Below are 18,200 nucleotides of genomic sequence, written 5' to 3'. Positions count from 1 at the left end.
CCCCCAGATTCATAATTTTTTCAGAGTTTCCACTGCCAGAGACAGCACGAGCCCCCAAAGACCAAATGCTGAAGCCACGTGTGAAAGAGGAACCAGTCTCATTGCAAAACAGTGTCGTCATTTTGGCAAAGGAGATGCTCGGACTCAAAAGGTCAACTGAAGAGTCTGTCAGGGGTGACAGACTCCGCTCTGACAATTTCCTTCTCTTCTCCTCCCTTTCTCTCACTACCTACTAGCAAACTCCAGTCCTTTGAGAGTTATTTAAAAAGTTAAAAAGACACTGCTTTGTAATGGTTACATTTTGTTTGAGTGAGCATGAAGTGAGGTGTACTAATTTTTAGAAGTCAGCCGGCGAAGAGGTTATTTAGTTAATATTACCTAGTTCTGTGACCTGAAGCACAGTTCTCTGGGCTTCAGTTTGTAAAATAAGGAGGATGGGATGAGCCTTTTTTTAAAGGTCAGGTTCCAGTTTCTAAACTTGACCTTACATTGTTTTGTTTATATCTGTTTGTATTTCTTCATTAATGCGATCTGTGGTGCATTCACGGCCCTGCCCTGAAAGTGAACGTCGTCACTGGGGAGATGGATGGAAAGGGGACTCTCCACTTAGTTACTGGTCTTCCAACTGAAGACCTCACATTTTAAGAACAGAACAAAAACAACAAACACATTAGAAAGCGTCCAAATCGATCATAAAATGTCTCACAGGAAAGACGACGATCTTTATTTAGTTCTTCAGGAGCTTATTAGCACCTGGCAGAGTGCTGAGACCACCTACACAAGTCACTTGATAACGGCTGGCTAATTTATACTGATCTCTGCAAGGAGACTGTCTTTTGTGGATGCCAACCAGTGTCCAAGCCAGCAGTGCTAAGTCAAATAGATACGGCTCTATTTTAAGCCTTGCTGCCAATCTGTGGAACACTGATAAACATTCTGCCCTCTTTAACCTGAATTTTTTAAATGATAAAACAAGGATATGTCTGAAGTTAATACGTGTATATATGATTATGCTAGAAACAATTTGCTAGACTCCGCTAGAAACAATTTGCTAGACTCCTTGCATCTTTCCCTGTTTTTTCCTGATTGGCCCACTTTCCTCCCCTCCTGCACCTGGGCAGGAAAAATGAAAACACAACTCCGGTGGCAGGTTTTGTGGAAAAATTCCTCTGAGGACCGAACCTAGCATTTGCTAAAAGAAAGAGATCTTATTTACAAAACCTCGTAAGATACATAGCTCTACTTCCACCAGCCCACTTAACTGAGGGCTTAAAAAACTTGTTGTATTGGAGGGCTGTTGGGGGGGAGCGCAAGGGGTGAACTTTTACAGTAATATTCTTGAGTTCAGCGTGTGTTCATGCCCTTACTTCTATGTAGGTACATATCATGCACATGCAAACACATTTATATATATATATATATATATATAAATTTATATATATATATATATTTATATATATATAAATTTATATATATATATATATATTTATATATATATATATATATAAATATATAAATTTATATATATATATTTATATATATATATATATATATATAGTGATTTCTTGCAAGAACTCCTTTGCTGATTTCTACTTAAAACTTTTGTTGCTGTTATTTATTTTGCTGGAGGGTGCATGTGTGGGTGAATGGAGTACAGGGGAAGTGGGAGGCAGAAAGTTTTTTCCCACTGATTTAACAGTGAATTGGTTTTGGTTTAGCATTGGGAATCAGCATAAGAAAAGTAACTCCTTGTCTTCCTTTCTTTTAAAAATACATTAAAAAAATTAGAAGAGTAGCTATCTCTATGTGGGGTTATTACAGGTGATTTTTATCTTGTTATTTTTATATTTTAAATATTCCTAGGAGAATGAAAAAAAATAGACAAAAAATTTTTAAGTATTTTAACATAACCTCACTCACTAAGAGGATTCATGTTTGCAACATGCATATCCAGCTGGGACTAGATCTAGGAATCCACTTTTGTTTTTAAAGTTCTTTTAATTTTCTGTGGGACAATCTTTCTAACCTCTAAATCCAAATATAAACATTTTAAATCCCCTGATCTTGGCATAAAATCCTTCAGGTACGTTTTATTTTATTTATTTTTAAAGATTTTATTTATTCATTTATTTATCTGAGAGAGAGAGCACACACACGAATGGAGGGAGGAGCAGAGGGAGAAGGACAAGCAGAGTTCCTGCTGAGTGTGGAGCCTCATCTCACAACCTCGAGATCATGACCCGAGCTGAAATCAAGAGTCTGAGCCACCCAGGCGCTCCCCCCGCAGGTACATTTTAAACCTGGTTTATCAATTAAAGCATGTGCTTTAAAGTATGGGATCTGAAGCCAAAGAGGTCCAGATTTGGCCCTCTGTTCCACTAACGTAGGGGGCACACACCCAGATAGGGTAGCTCACCCCCAGAAAAGGGAGATAATATCTGCCTTATATGGTTGTGGAAAGGATTATATAAAATAACACGGAAAGCTCCTAGCATACAGTAAAAACCCAATTAATGGTATCACCTTTTGTTGCTATTTTTCTTGCTGTTATTTTTCTTCAAATATTAGGCTGTTTCAAAGATTTATGGGTTTATTTCCTTATGTCCCCATTATTTCATTACTTTCTGGGTGAATGCAGGCTGTGACAGGAGCCCACGGGTAAGCGACTGAGGCGGCCACACAAGGAAGGCCCACGATGGTACTTACTCTGCTCTTCTTACTGCTGGACATTTTGTTCTTGATGTAACTGAATGTACGACTGACTTTTGTTCCACTCTTCCCTTCAAAGTCTTTCTTGGAGGGGCTTTGTGGCAGGAAACTATAGCTCTCTTCTGTTATGCTAAATAAAAACAAGGAAATGGATTTTTTTTAAAAGAAGACTACAGAATTTAATTTTTAAAAGTTAAACACAGATTAACTCTGTAACCATATATCATTTCAGCTACTAGTCACAGTCAACTTATATACACACATGAGAACGGGAAGCAGAGCAAGAGACGGACAGAGGCTGCTGAGTGGTTCCACACAGTAAAGAGCTGAGAACAGAGCACATCACAATGCCCACGTTCCGGTGCCAAAACCTGGCTACATTTTCTTGTATCAGCCACTAATGTCTGAGTAATAGATTTTCAGTGACCTGGTACGAAGCATGGCCTACCTGTCAATTATTCATTTATTATTTTATCTGAAACTGTTTAATCTAAAATAGCACTCAATTTAGAAACATCTTTGTATCAAGTAGGTGCTTGAGCAGAAACTCATAAATACAATAATGGAATGATGGATATGTTAATAAAGGTTGCAGACACAGGAATTCTTACGACTGAATGCATATTCAAGCTCCCTAAAAGTAGAAACCACATATCTTTTTTAGTCTTTTGGCACACTGGGCAATCAATACTGGTGCATATAGCTTTGCCCAATTTTAGGAGGAGAGTATAGAAGATCCATTTTAGGAGTTTTGCACAGATCCAGATGTACTACTGATCTACTCGCTCTCTGGAAGGTTAGAAAGAATCTAAGTCCATCTATGATGGACAGGTTTGGAGCTTAGGAAATTCACAATGGTTCATTTCCTGAAAGAATGCTGGGCACTTGTATACACAATCCATTACACAGAAAGGAATCTACTTATACTACTTTTCTTAGGTGTTCTACAATCATTATTTTAAGAACTCTTCCACAGAGAAGTTGTGTTTACCTCAAGCGCCTCTGAGAGAGGACAGAGACACAACTAGGGGAACAGTCCTCTTCAACAGCTAAGGTCTGTTTATGTATAAAGTACTACTTACAAAATAAAGCAGCCTGTTATTACGATAAAGGGGAAATGGTGTGAGAACCACTGCTCTAGAGGACAAAGGATAAACAAACTATCACAGAAATGCAAAGCAGCATTCATACTGAGAGTTCGGGATCACTGAGTCACGACTTAGGCCTCTGTGAAAAGGAGAGCAGCTTAAGTGCCGGGCAATTATCAGAACCCCCATTATGCTTACATTAGAATACTTTCGAACCCCGTAAGCATGACAAAGGAATATAAAAATAAACAATGAGTCAAAATACAAATCTGCTGCTGCTGTCAAATGAAGAACCAATTCACTTACTTGGACAGAGCTGTGTACCATAACCATGCAGGCGGAAGAAAATGACTTTTTTTAAAGCTTAAAATGGCTAAGGTAGCAATACTACGCGCATGCACAAACACACACACACACACACACACACACACACACACACACACAATGAAACAAACTGTTGTCAGGCTTAGGGACGAACAATTCCTATAAGCAGAGAACAACAGTTCACAGAGTCAAATACAAGTGTTTCCTCTCCTGAATAAACGCAAACATGTATTGTCATGATAGTGTAGAGAACAAAAGTAAAAGACTCTTGAAGGCACTATTTAAAAAGGATAGAGCCTTCTTTACAAACCATGTGTAGCCGTTATTCCAAATTGATCACCCAAGGAAGTAAGAGCTGAATTCACTGCTTGCTTGACTTAGTTAAATGTCCTAAGACATTCTGGGTTTCCTTCATTTCGTTTTGGGGAAAGGAGTAACAAAATAAACGTGCAGTACCTCTCAGTCAGGTTGGCACTGGTACTGTGGAAAGGCCGTGAATCTGGAAAAGAGAAATGGGAGAGAAAACGTTGGAACCAAAGGGCTGTGCCTGGCTGACGGAGCAGATGTTTAGAATGCTTACGACAACACGTAGAGCAGACACAGCATCTGAAAGCCAGTGAGCGGTGCCTTCTCTGTTTAAGCAAAGGTTTGGAAGAAGGAAAAGTTCAACTCAAACCCCTCAATATTGGAACTAGAAGCAGGCGGCAACAAGAGTGAATTCCCCAGGACAAAAAATTTAATCCAGGATTCAAGCTAGTGAGCAAGCACCCAAACAACATTTTTTTCCCTCATGTTCAAACACACATGAAACAGGTTTAATTCCTGTTCTTGTCAAGGCTCCGTTTCCACAGGCCATCCTTCTGAGAGGACACCACAGGAAGAACATAAAATCGAAAATTCAGTATTGTATTCTGCGTGCTGTCATTTTGCTTTCATATGTTTCCATACTAAAAAGTCTAGCTAATGTATATCTGATATTTTCGGGAGCATTCCTGGAAATTGAGCAGTGAACAGGAATAGGGCATCAGAACTGGCTTATCAGGTCTTAGTCTTGTCACTAATTTGGGGCGAGATCTCTGGATTTCATTTCCTCATCTGTGAGACAAGGGAGATAGAACACACGGGAAGGTCCCTGCCAGGCTGACACTGACAATGTGTAGGGCAGAGGCATCCTTCCTCCTTCCAGGACGACCATTCAGTGAAGCAGGTCATTACAAGTAAGGCTAGGTTAGACAGCAGGGCAGTAAAAGTGGAGCAAACAAAGGAACACTACACTCTTATCCACGACACGTTAATAAAGCCTAAGCTACTTGAGGACTTAGATGAGAAGGTCTCAATCACACGAAGATAAATGGTTTCCAATTTTTAGGAGATCAGGTTAGACATACTTTCTGTGGATAATTCCCGGTAGGCAAAGTCTGTTCACAAGTACCACTGTTGTTATAATTCGAACAGAACACACACTTCTTCCTTCAGGTAGGTTTCAAGGATCTGAGATTATTGTAGTATTTTAATTTGATAGATTTGAAGATGTTCCACTGCCATATTACCAGCATTTAAAACTCTTAAATGTCCAACCCGCTTTAGATTCTGAATAGAAATGCCAAATGGTAGCCCTCGCTACGTAAATAGCCAACAAGAAGGAATAATGTCTAAGAAACTTAAAAATCAATTCTAAGTCTTCAAAAGACTGCTCTCTGTGGTTTTTCCTTTCACCTATTTGGGTTCTTCTATTTCACTTACAATGCATGGTAGTAACAGCTAGTTGTGAAAGATGAACAGAGTAAGAAGATCTGGGATCTGTCCCTGAGTTTCTGCATGATCTAGGTGTGAAACTGTCAGCAGTTTAACCTCAGATGCCTTAATTTACTTAAACAAAAAACCAAGAGTGTGGTTTAGATCAGTGGCTTTAAAACCTTTTCCACCCGAGGAACCTTGCATGGTAGAAGCAGCATTAAATTCTCTCACGCTGCCAGGACTCTGTTGTACACTAAAGCAATCACCTGGAAAGTTACCACCCCAGTAATATGAACAAGTGAAAGTAAAATCCACAATGAGGACAAATACCAACCAGCAAAGAGCCTGGCCAAGAATAAGCTCCCAGCCGATTTCTGCTGAATAAATTAAAAACTGAACAAACATGTGACTGAGTACTGGGAGAATCTTTGACTCTTATAAGTATTTCCAACCTTTTCACTGCTGGAAAAATTTCAATTCATTTGCTGTGACCTCTTAGATGTGGTTCTGAAAACTGATTAATCCACCAACGCCTATGAGATTCCTAAAGTGTCATCAAGTTTTCAGAGCACCTAAGAGGCTGAAATAACCAACATTACTTCTACGGTAGAATTACAGACAAAAGCAGGGGACTCTGTCATGAAGTTGGCCTTGAAGTATTACTGCAGGTCAACAGTGTACTTCAACTAGGCTTTTCCTAAAGTCCTGAAGTAACCTGCAGACCTAATATACTATAACGTTCCAAGGTCAGAACTGCTGGATGGACACAGTCAATATTTTCAAAGTGCGTCCCACAGAGTACTACTAGTCTTGTGAGGGGTCATGCATAGTCAGGCATGTATTGTGGGTACCAAGCTAGTAAGTTTGGGAAACACAGCTCACTGAACACCGCCTTGGAAATTCACGATGTGCACATTAGCATCTGAAACCACCTTAACTGGAGTTTCCTGAATTTATGTGGCCATGAACCAACCCTTTTTTCCCCCTCTCCCCTCCATGTCCCTAATGCCCCCTGGTACTTGCGAATTTAAGGAACACATTTTGAGGAATGCTAGATACGTGATTCAAAGGTCTCTTCAAGCTTCCATACTTTTATGATTCCATTGTGTTGGGTTAACTGTATAACCAGTGCCGTTTTATATTAATAATTTTGCATTAGTGGTAGAAGAAATGCCACTGGGACCTTTGTTTTAGCGGCCATATGCGGACCTATTTCCCAGGGTATCACAAATACTTTGAGCTGAAACAGGCTTGAGAATTTCTGAACACTCAAAGTTTTAAGTGGATTTTCGCAACTTCCCTCCTATTACAACTGGTATAAAGTAAATATCTCATGATGTGCCTATTTACCAAACATCTTTTAATTGTGAAAAAAGGACTGAATATAATAAGACCTCTGTTTAAGAAAAATAACTAAGCTTTCTCTTACTGTACATAAGGTACTTTCCCGTAAGAACAATGCAAAGAGGTTACTCTGAGCTTAATATTGCTTAATTACAAAATCTTAATATTTAAATAGATACCTACATACTGCTGAAATGTAGGGTCAGTAAGTGGTAGGAAGTAGGGTGTTCAATTATATGAATATCGTAATTCCCTGAGACTCATATTAGTTATATGAAAACAGTTCATTATTTACCTTTTTATAGCAATGTGTTTTTTTTCCCATTAAAAACAGCAATCCTGAAATATTCTAGAAATCTTGCATAACTGAAAACAGTGATTTTCATGGGGGAGGGGAGAGGATTCATTTCCTTTCCAAGCTTACTAAAACTGATACCTTACAAAGGTTTTAAACTAGGCATTATCAATTAAGAATATATTAATCTGAAATCCACATTGTAGTAAAAGGATTGAAAAATAAAAGTTTCAAAAGAAAGAAGATAGGAAGGAAGGAAATAAATCTGTAACTCCCACTCCTTAATTCATGGAGTGTAACCTCAAAGAAAAGTTATTTTTTCCTTCCTTTTTTCTTTCCTTCCCTCCCTCCCTCTCTCTTTCTTTCTTTTTTAAAGTAATCTCTATGCTCACTGTGGGACTTGAACTCTCAACCCCGAGATCAAGAATCACATGCTCTAGCCAGTGAGGTGCCCCAAGGGAAAGGTATTTTTAAAGACATGTCTGGAAGGTGAGAAGAAAAAAGTTTACCATTAGCTTTTAAGTACCACAGCTGGATATCTAGATGTCCCACGAGACAAAAAAAGCAAAACAAGGAAAAATGAAATTTACGTTACCAAATAGAAAGCTCTGTGAATTAGTGCTCAGTACACACAGGTACAAGGTGGGACAGGAACACGTCCCTGTGCCCTGCAGTCAGGCCACCGGGTCAACAGTGCAGGTGGTGTACAGAAGACAAAAACTGCTTCATCCAGATTAATTTTCAAAGCGAAGCATGAAGACAAGTGACTTAGAAACGATGGCATGCAAGGGAGGAGTCCCCAGACAATTTCTTAGTTAAGCTGACAGCATTTCAGTTAAGCTGGTCAGACTCTGGAGAACAGCCATGGACACCCAAGTTGCTTACTTACTATGCGACTCCTCCTCATCACTGGAGTAAGAAGAGCCAAGAGAAAAAAGGGTTTTAGACTTAAGGAGATGTGGAGAGATGCGGACGGAGAAGGAGACCCGCCTTGCTGGCTGCATCCGCGGCTGGGCTGAGAAGTGGGTTCACAGAAGACGTTAGTGCACGCAGACTGTTCCAGAACAAAGTCAAAGGCACCTCAAACCAGGCTCAACAGAATCATGCCACGAGCCTGTTTCGATCCAGGAAAGCCTGTCTAGGCCAACAACGTATTTATTTAATTTTCATCTTTATTTCTGAATATGTAGAATTCCAATACGGCTTAAAAAATTCATCCAACAAACACCTACTTTCTAGAGTAAGACAACAAGAAGTCCATTGTTTTTAATGGTCATAATTTATAGCTGGTGTTTTTTCCTTCAGAGAGAGAACATCTGGAGTGGTGGTGTTTCTCAGGATTCTGTGTTCAGCTCTCTTCCCCCTCATCCCAAGCCTCCTCACTCGCTGTCTTCCCTCGCGTACACACCACATACGATGGACACACCTGTCCGCCCTCAGCCAGGGCTCTCCTTTGGACTCAAGATGCATTCACCTCACTGCTCACCTCTGGAGGGTGTCCCACAGGCTGCGTGAACTGAGCAAGCATGGAAGTGGACTCCTCTTTTCCTCCAGACCTGCCCGTCGTCCTGTACGCCTTTGTTTGGTAAGTGGTACCTAACATCTACAGAATTACTCAGAACAGAAACCTGGGCACCACCCCTGAAGGCTTCTATCACACCTCACCCAGTTCTTCTGATTTTGTATTCTAGAATTCTCGCCTTCTCCTGATCCGCCACCTCTGCTCCCCAACACTGACGTCAGTGTGGTCTCTCCAAAGTGTCTAAATCAATCACCTTAATCACCTTAATCACTGAACTGTCCTCAGACGAGAAACCCAAATCCCCCGGTCTTGCCTTCCACATGCAGGCACACCTCATTTTACGGCACTGCCTTTAACTGCACTTTGCAGATATTGCAATTTTTACAAATTGAAGGTCTGTGGTGACCCAATGTAGAACAAGCCTATCAGCGCCATTTTGCTAACAGCATTTGCTCACTTTGTGTCCACAAGCATTCTTGATAATTCTTGCAATATTTCAAACTTCTTCATTATTATTTTATTTTGTTATGGTGATCAGTGATCTAATGTAATTGTTTTGGGACGCTACGCGCCACGCCCATATAAGACAGTGAACTTCAGTGAGAACGGACCAGCCATTATCCACCTCCCTGCCTCAGACCTCCCCAATTCTTAGAAAAAATATTCAAATTAGGCTAATTAACAACCCTACAATGAATGGCCTCTGAGTGTTCAAGTGAAAGGAAGAGCCACATGTCTCTCACTTTAAATCAAAAGCTTGAAATAATTAAGCACAGTGATTAAGGCACGTGGAAGCTGAGGCAGGTTGAGAGCTAGGCTTCTCGTGTCAAAGAGCCAAGTTGTGAAGGCAAAGGAAAAGTTCTTGAAGAAAGTTCAAAGTGCTACTCCACTGAACACACGAATGCTAAAGGCTAACAGATCTATTACTGATATGGAGAAAGTTTTAGGGTTTGGATCAGAGATCAAACCAGTCACAACCTTCCCTTAAGCCAAAGCCTAATCCGGAGCAAGGCCCTCACTCTCTTCAATTCTGTGAAGGCGGAGGGAGGGGATGTGAAGCTAGCAGAGGCTGGTTCAGGAGGTTTAAGGAAGGCAGCCAGCCCCACAACATCACACTGCAAGGTGAAGCAGCAAGGGCTGATGCAGAAGCTGCCGTGAGCTCTCCAGAAGATCGAGCTGAGATCATTCACGAAGGTGGCTCCACTGAACCACAGGTTTTCAGTGTAGATGAAACAGCTGTATAGCAGAAGATGCCATCTACGACCTTCATAGCTGGCGAGGAGAAGTCAGTGTCTGGCTTCAAAGGCTCAGAGGACAGGCTAATGCAGCTTCTGACTTTCAGTTGAAGCCAATGCTCATTTACCATTCCGAAAATCCTGGAGCCTTTAAGAACTAGGATGAATCTACTCTGCCTGTGCTCTGTCAGTGGAACAACAAAGCCTGGACGACAGCACATCCACTTACAACATGCTTTACTGAATACTGTAAGCCCATTCTTGAGATCCACTAATCCGGGAAAAAAAGAAAGATACCTTTCAAAACAGTACTGCTCATTGACAATGCACCTGGTCACCCTAGAGCTCCGACCGAGATTGACAAGGAGATCCATGTTTTTTCCATGCCTGCTAACACAGCATCCATTCTGCAGCCCATGGATCAAGGAGTCATTTTGACTTTTAAGTCTTATTAAGAAATACATTTCATAAGGCTACAGCTGCCATAGACAGTGATTCCTCTCATGGATCTGGGCAAGTAAATTGAAAACCTTCTGGAAAGGATTCACCATTCTGGATGCCAGTAAGAACATTTGCAATTCGTGGGAGAGGTCAGAATATCAACATGACTAGGAGTTTGGAAGAAGTTGATTCCAGCCCTCATGGATGACTGTGAGGGGCTCATGACATCAGTGGAGAAGTCACTGCAGATGTGGTGGAAACAGCAAGAGAACTAGGACTAGAATGGAACCTGAAGACGGGACTGAACTGCCGTGATCTCATGACAAAACTTAGCAGATGAGGAGTTGTTTCTTATAGATGAGCAAAGAAAGTGGATTTTGAGATGGAATTTACTCCTGGTGAAGATGCTATGAAGATTGTTGGAATGACAACAAAGAGTTTAGAATAGCCCACAAACTTAATTGATAGAACAGCAGCAGGTTTTGAGAGGACAGACTTCAATTTTGAAAGAAGTTCTACTGTGGGTAAGATGCTATCAGATAGCATCGCATGCTAGAGAAATCGTTCATGATAGGAAGAATCAATCTACGTGGCAAACTTCACTGCTGTCCTATTTTGAGAAATTGCCACGGCCACCCCAACCTTCCACAGCCACCAATGTGGAAGCAAGACCCTCTACCAGCAAAAAGATTACAACTCACTGAATGCTCAGGTGATGTTAGCATTTTTTTAGCAATAAGGTATTTTTTAATTTAGGTATGTGCGCTCTTTAAGACATCACGTTATTGCACATGTGACTATAGCATAGTGTAAACGTAACTTTTATACGCGCTGGGAAACCTAATATTTCACCTGACTTGCTTTACTGTGATATCTGCTTCATTTCGGTGGTTTGGAACGGAACCGTGATACCTCTGCGGCTCACCCTCACTAACTCGCCTACCGAGTTCCCGGTCTCCTGCTGGTCTCAACTTTGAGGTACTTCTCCCCCGTAAGCCGTCTCTGTCGGATGCTCCTGAAAAGCCCCATGTTTCTTTCACTTGCTGCATTTATCACTTCCCTATTACATGCACCTGTTCTCTTGTCTGCGTGAATGCGGTGAGGAAAGAAACCATACCTCTAAGCTCATCCCTCTCCTACCACTGCCGAGCCTGGTGCCTGGCAAAGAGTAATGCAAATGCTTACTGAATAAATAAAGTAATACATGAATTTCCCTCTGTCAGGCTTTCTGAAAGCTTGCTGTCCTAAATGAAATGAAAAAGCCCTACACCAACCGAATACCCCGCAGAAACACGAAATGATCTGAGACTGCTGTCTGCAGCTACGGCACTAACAGGGATCAGACAGCTGCTGGCACGAATACACGTACACTGGCTTTTTTAGCAGTGACCGCCCAGTACAACAAGAAAGGTACCTTCTTCATGTGCTTTCTAAAGTTATTTCCAAATGCGAAACAAATTCTGGAAATGAAAATGAGCTCTTTTATTACACAAAACCTGAGTATCCTCTTTTGTCACAATTTCATGAATCATAAGGAAAAACCTATTTGTACGAATATCTAAGGAGTATCCTCAACATGTATGGAACATATATGTTCTTTGTGATAACACACCCTGAAAAATGAAGGGAAAATGATTTCTCATTAAAAGCCTCTGAGTTAAAAAAATCTATCTAATGGGTACAATGCTCCTTTTAACTTCGCCACCACTAACCTGTTTAGGGCTCTTCTGGGGATACAATCAACCAAGCATTTTCTCTACTGTTTGTAAGCATCTTCTGAGTATAAGCAATGAGATATCTTAAAATATACTCTTATAAAGCAATCACCTGTAATAATGGAATTATTCTGTATATGCAAAAATGAAGTTTATTCTTAAGTTCTATCAAGAAATCAACTATGTCTCCTGGCAAGCTGGGAGTCTCCACTCCATGCTCTCTCATGCAAGAAGGAGAAATGGGGCCAAACACATCCCCGGGAGCCTCCACTCCATCCTCTCTGATGCAAGAAGGAGAAATGGGACCAAACACATCTCTGGGAGCAGTTTCTCTGAGGGCCATCCTCCCGGCATTTCCCCACAAGATGCAGGTAGCTTCGGTGCTTTTCCCATTCCCTAAAAAATGAGCTGGCAAGATGCATTCATCATGTTCCCCCCAAGACAGCATAGCCAAGAGATGAGTAAGGACAGCTTCCCCACCCATTGTGGTTCCCAAGTAAGCTGTCGCCTGTCAACTTTCCACCCCAGAAAATGACACAGAGATCCATCAGTCATCACCTTTACTCAATATTTTCCTCTGTATCAATGGATATCAGAAAATGATCCCAGCTTAGAAATAATGTTGAGTTTCTCTGTTTTCCTCTTCTAGAAAATGACCCAATAGGACATTCCAGACAACAGGCTCAGAAGACATACATTTTTAGAAATGCCCAAATGTTAACAGCTGTGCAAGGCTGTGGTAGAAGCAGCTAATTTCTTTGAAGGAAGAAGACACAGCGCAGGTAGAAGCTGGAAGTAGTGAAAGAAGGTGGAGCTTAGAAAGTACTTTGTTCCTAGACCAGCATACTCATAAGACACAGCCACTTAAAGACCATGAGGGATGGATGGCGTTCTCGTTTCTTTAACGTTTACACTCTGGTCAGAGACAGAATCTGGCACTGTTGTAGGCACTGGGAACTCACTCCATAACAGTAACAACTGCTTATTATAAGCCAGGAAATATGCTAAGCACTTTATGTAAATGCACATTTAAGCCTTATCACATTATTACCCCCGTTTAATCAAGTAACTGACATAAAGAATTTCACTATCTGGCCCAAGGTCACACAGCCACCAAATGTGTGCTTACAATAAAACATTAGCTAAAACATTTTAAGCGTACTGAATGCTTTAGGCTTTAAAATCACTGTGTAGATGTTAATTATGAACCTTTCAGCTAGGAAGACCATGACCAGAGATGAATCATGCAGAGTATTTAAGTGAATTGGAAAATTTGAGTCTGTGGCAAATCGAGAACTGTCCAGTGACCCTGAGGCTTAAAGGCACAGCACACAGGACACAAGGTTTAGTCTTCTGTTCAACTGTCAGAAGTTTTACATTTGTGAAAAAATTTATGTTTCTAGAGCAGAAAAAAAAATACAGTTGGGAAAATTAGTTTAATTGTATATGAGGAAGGACTAAGGAGAAACAGTGTCATTAGAGTTGATTAATCCTCCAATTACAGCGTATGCTAACTCAGGGAAACTGTAGGGCTAGCTAACTAATTTACAACTCAATCATTCAAATGTGCATGAAATGTACAAGTTAGAATGAGGGTACCGTCTTCTGACCAAAGGATTAAACACTTGCTTAGAGCTCTACTCTTGACACCAGCCTGCTAACTCATTTCAGTCCCCTCAGTGAGTGGAGCAGAAAATTTCCCAGCAACAGGAGGAAAAGCTCCATGTGCGAAAACTCCTGGCACTCTAGGACAGTGTTTTCTGGGAGTTAGCCCCATTATTTATAGTGTTTGGCTAGCAACTGAGAACAGTTAAAAACCATCTTGCTTTTTGGAGGAAAAATTAATGAAGTGTTTCATGCACGAGGCAAGAGAGTGTATCACAAAACATAGGAAAAAGATCCCTCCGTGGGACACACTCTGTTGGTGTTGGGTATCTGTTGCTATGGGAGTAGACTCTCCACCATGACAGCATGCTCGCTAGTCATGGAAGGAGGCTACGCAGAGCTGAGGTGCCTCACTTAGGGGTGCTTTCCTGTCTTTGGCTACTGAGCTCTAGCAGCACCCCAGGCTCATCAAATCCAACATTAACTATTTCGTTATAATGATTTTCATTCGAGTCCAGCACAACCTCTAGCCCAAACAAAACCAGGAAAAGCTATCCCAGTCATAGTTCTGCAGAGTCACGTCCGCATCTTTGAGAAGACGTCATTAGTAGGCACACCAACCAGGCCAGATCTGAAGTACTGATCAGGAAAACGAGGGCAAGGTTGATAGTTATCTATCATGTCTTAATTCTACTGTGGAAATTAAAAAGATGAGGCCTGCAGTAAGTCATGAGACAGAACATCTCCCTAATGCAGGGCAGCTGCTTCTGTCCCCAAGTCTTTTAATATGAGTTGTATCAGGGGACACTGAACACGCACCAGAAACACCGTAGAGTTTATTTATTCCCTCTGCCTCAGCCTCCTGAATACACGGTCTTTCAGCAACTAACAGATCACTCTCTCCTGGATGAGTAGTTAAATCTTTACATCATGATCTCAAACTGTAACTTACTCATGGAAAAAAAAAAACCAAGATTTTAAAAATAAAACAAAAAGGTGGGGCTTCTCAAAGAACAAGCTGCCTTTCCATGGGAAACATTTAGATCCAATTCAAATATGTTTCTGAACATCTTTTATTTGCAAAGGCTCTGTGCTTATGGATGCCAGACATCTACCTAATATCCCCAGATGATGGGTCTGAAACCTGTGTATAGCTCCATTCATCATTTGCAGATGTAATCCTTTTGGCACGTGCTTGACCAACTAAAAATGTATCTCTGTCTTTGTCCTTCATGAGCTTGATGTTTTTGAAGAGCTCAGGAAGCTAATGCTGGATAAAATTTGGGTAATTGTACTATGGTAATAGAACAGAATATCTTTCAGACATAACCGCATTGTGTTTGTAATGTATTCTCCAGTGTTTCAGAAAAACACTTTAAAGGAAGTGATAGAGGAAGAGAGAGTGATAAAAAATTATGACACTTTTATATAATATATAATATACATAATAATAATATATAATAATATAGATCATTATATAGTGTGTGTGTGTGTGTATATAAAACACTTGGGGGACTCCAGGTTATGGTTATAACATGTGGGGACTCTAAATCCCCAAATATATGGTAATTCTTTGTACTGTTGTTGTGACAATTTTTAAAGTCTGAAATTACTTCAAAAAAAAAAACTTTAAAGAAATCTGTGTCAGGTTTAGGCCCACGACTATAAAGCATTTAATGGATTAAAGAGATTTTTAAGTGGCAACAGGAGGAAGTTCCCAAAACTGAACTGTCTGTCACCTTTTTTGTTTAAATGAGCCATTTGGAAGAAGAGGCAAATTTTGGAAGGTAATGTTACAGTGTCTTAAAGTGAGAAAAATGACAGAGAAAGTGTTTAAAATATACTTAATTAAAAAAAATGTAATATACTTACGGTCCAACCCAGGATGGCTGATTGTCATTAATGAGATGGATTTTGTTAGCGGAGAAGAAATGGCTGATGTACAGTAATTGAATCCCTGTTGTTTAGATCTGTGACATGTCTGTGAAATATTAAAAAAAAAAAAAAAAGAACAGGTTCTAAGTACATGCTCTTATTTCTAGAAAAGCACAAAACTGTACGTTCCAGCCCAACCTAGGAACAGAAGGGAGGACACGGAGGGTAACAGCGCAGGCTCTGCAGTCACACACTGGATTCAAGTCTGCTCCTGCTACCTCACAGCTGCTCAACCTCAGAGGAGTTACTCAGCTTTCATGAACCTTTGTTTTCTTATCTGTAAGATGGGAATAACGAGAGGCGCCATCCTGTACAGTGGTTTCATACCCCTCCTAATACCTAACGATGTTTGACACTCAGTACGTTCAATAAACATCGGCTGATGCATAATCAGATAACAGTAACTTCACTGGAAATACCAAACTACACACAGTAGCTCTTGCTCTCCGAAATTCTAAATATCCTTTCTAGAGATATCGTAGGTATCAGTAGTATACGATTTCTCTGATTTTAACGAGGTGGAGAGGCAAGTAAAAGGTGTCCTAAGATCAAGAGCAAGGCAGCCATGCATCTGGGCAGAAGCCTCATCTCTTTCATTTCCTCTTCTAAGATTAGACGGCTTCTACACGAACAAGAGGGGGCTGAAACCTGGTAATTTCCCTCCCTCAGTAAATTCATAGCTGCTTGGAGGCCACGTAATGCAACCAGCTGCAGAAGCCCCTGTACTAAGACCCCGAGAAGGATAGCCCACCCTGTTTACCAGCCCACTTCTGGTGCTGAGGGGCTCCCTCTCCTTCAGTTCTGAGAGAGCCACTGCCAACTGTTAACTAACTTTAATGGTCATGAATCCCCCCCCTTCACAGTAGGCTAAAGTCTGCACATGCTCAAAGGGAAGCAGTGAAAACCTGCTACTACCATGAATTCAACTCAAGAGCGCCAAAGACTTCTGATTATTTAAAGCTTGTTCCATGTGTAACCATGGAGTCTGAGGCCAACAGCTGCTATGTTTGAAATACAACTGTGGGGTCTGAAAAATGACCTCAGTGAAGGGCAGAGGGACCTTCAGCAGGAAGCTGGCTGCCGGCGACTCGTCCAGATCACAGACACCAGCAGCTCAAATACCCACTCTGAGGTTGCACACAAGACAAAAACTGTGGGTGAGCAGAGAGTTCCAGGAAGGCTAATAAATTAGCACAGGAAAGCACGAAAATGTCAGCAACTTCATCTAGAAAGACTAAACCAGAAAAACCATTTTAGAAAGACTTCAGTGGTAACTGATGTCACTTACTAACAGACAGGGTCCTCTGTCCAATTCCTAGAAATAGGAGTTTCAGAAAAGGTTTTACATAAACAATATTAAGAAAATTAAAATGTTCCCATTTCCTCATTAAAACTCTCCTACTTCAAAAATGTGGAAAAAAGCAGTGAGACTAACAGGCAAGAATTCTGAGATTAATGCTGTCCAGCTGATGGCCAGTTACGAGGCCTTAGGCAAGTCACTTCAAATACGCGTGAGGTTCTCACAAACAAGGGCTTATGCGGAATCCGAAGGGACAGACTGGCTCTAAGTCTGGGATTCTGTTCACAAACCCACAATTTTGGTATTTCGTCTGGTCTTACAACGGACTTCCAAAGGATGCTAGACACGAAATGCGGTTACTCCTGACTCTCCACTTACCAAAGATGCTCCCGGCAAGTTACAAAAGAATTGTTTCTATTTGTCACTCCCTTTTTCTGTTACCATTAGGTTGAATAAATTTAAATCATTTGCCTCAATAAACATATTCTCCATATTCTTTTTAAAAAATTTATTTATTATTATTGTTTTTAATTTCTCAGCACCCAGCGTGGGGCTTGAACTCACAACCTCGAGATCAAGAGTCACGTGCTCCACTGACTGAGTCAGCCAGGCACCCTCCTTCTCCATCTTCTTGTTATTTTCCTTACCTTTTTCTAAAGTATCAGGCCCAGAAGACATGGGTGGTGGGGGAAGGGGATAAAGTGGCAAAATTCCTTTGGGCCTTCAACTGGATTTTTGTCCAGCCGAAATTCTCTTGGGTCTTCACATAAGTTATACATTCATTATTGAGGTAATCCCCCAGTGTCCAATTTCTATTTGGTCATATCACTGCTGTCTAGTGGGGTACAACTAAGCATTAAATGCCTACATAAAACCCTAGTCACCTACTCAAAGAACAGGCTGTTTAACATTTTTGTTGGTTTAATTAGAATGTTTCATTCTATTTCTAC

General features: G+C 40.8%; 1 protein-coding gene across 18 annotated transcripts in view; it reads right to left on the bottom strand.

Annotated features, from left to right (window-relative positions):
- Window positions 1-18,200, bottom strand: part of AKAP13 (A-kinase anchoring protein 13) — a 323,670-nt gene that overhangs the window by 53,788 nt on the left and 251,682 nt on the right. For 10 of the 18 annotated variants that reach the window (XM_044388388.3, XM_044388389.3, XM_044388391.3 and 7 more), the window contains 4 exons: window positions 15,888-15,996; window positions 8,387-8,512; window positions 4,578-4,620; window positions 2,707-2,839 (listed from right to left, as the gene is read on the bottom strand). In XM_044388388.3, coding sequence (XP_044244323.2) covers window positions 2,707-2,839; window positions 4,578-4,620; window positions 8,387-8,512; window positions 15,888-15,996 — 411 coding nt within the window. The remainder of the gene's footprint in view (window positions 1-2,706; window positions 2,840-4,577; window positions 4,621-8,386; window positions 8,513-15,887; window positions 15,997-18,200) is intronic. The other 8 variants (XM_026510422.4, XM_048220788.2, XM_026510426.4 and 5 more) reach the window with 1 other exon arrangement.

This window comes from Ursus arctos, unplaced genomic scaffold (genome assembly GCF_023065955.2).
Source record: "Ursus arctos isolate Adak ecotype North America unplaced genomic scaffold, UrsArc2.0 scaffold_28, whole genome shotgun sequence".
Taxonomy (NCBI): domain Eukaryota; kingdom Metazoa; phylum Chordata; class Mammalia; order Carnivora; family Ursidae; genus Ursus; species Ursus arctos.
The sequence above is the reverse complement of the archived record's forward strand: the minus strand, read 5'-3'. Positions and strand labels throughout refer to the sequence as shown.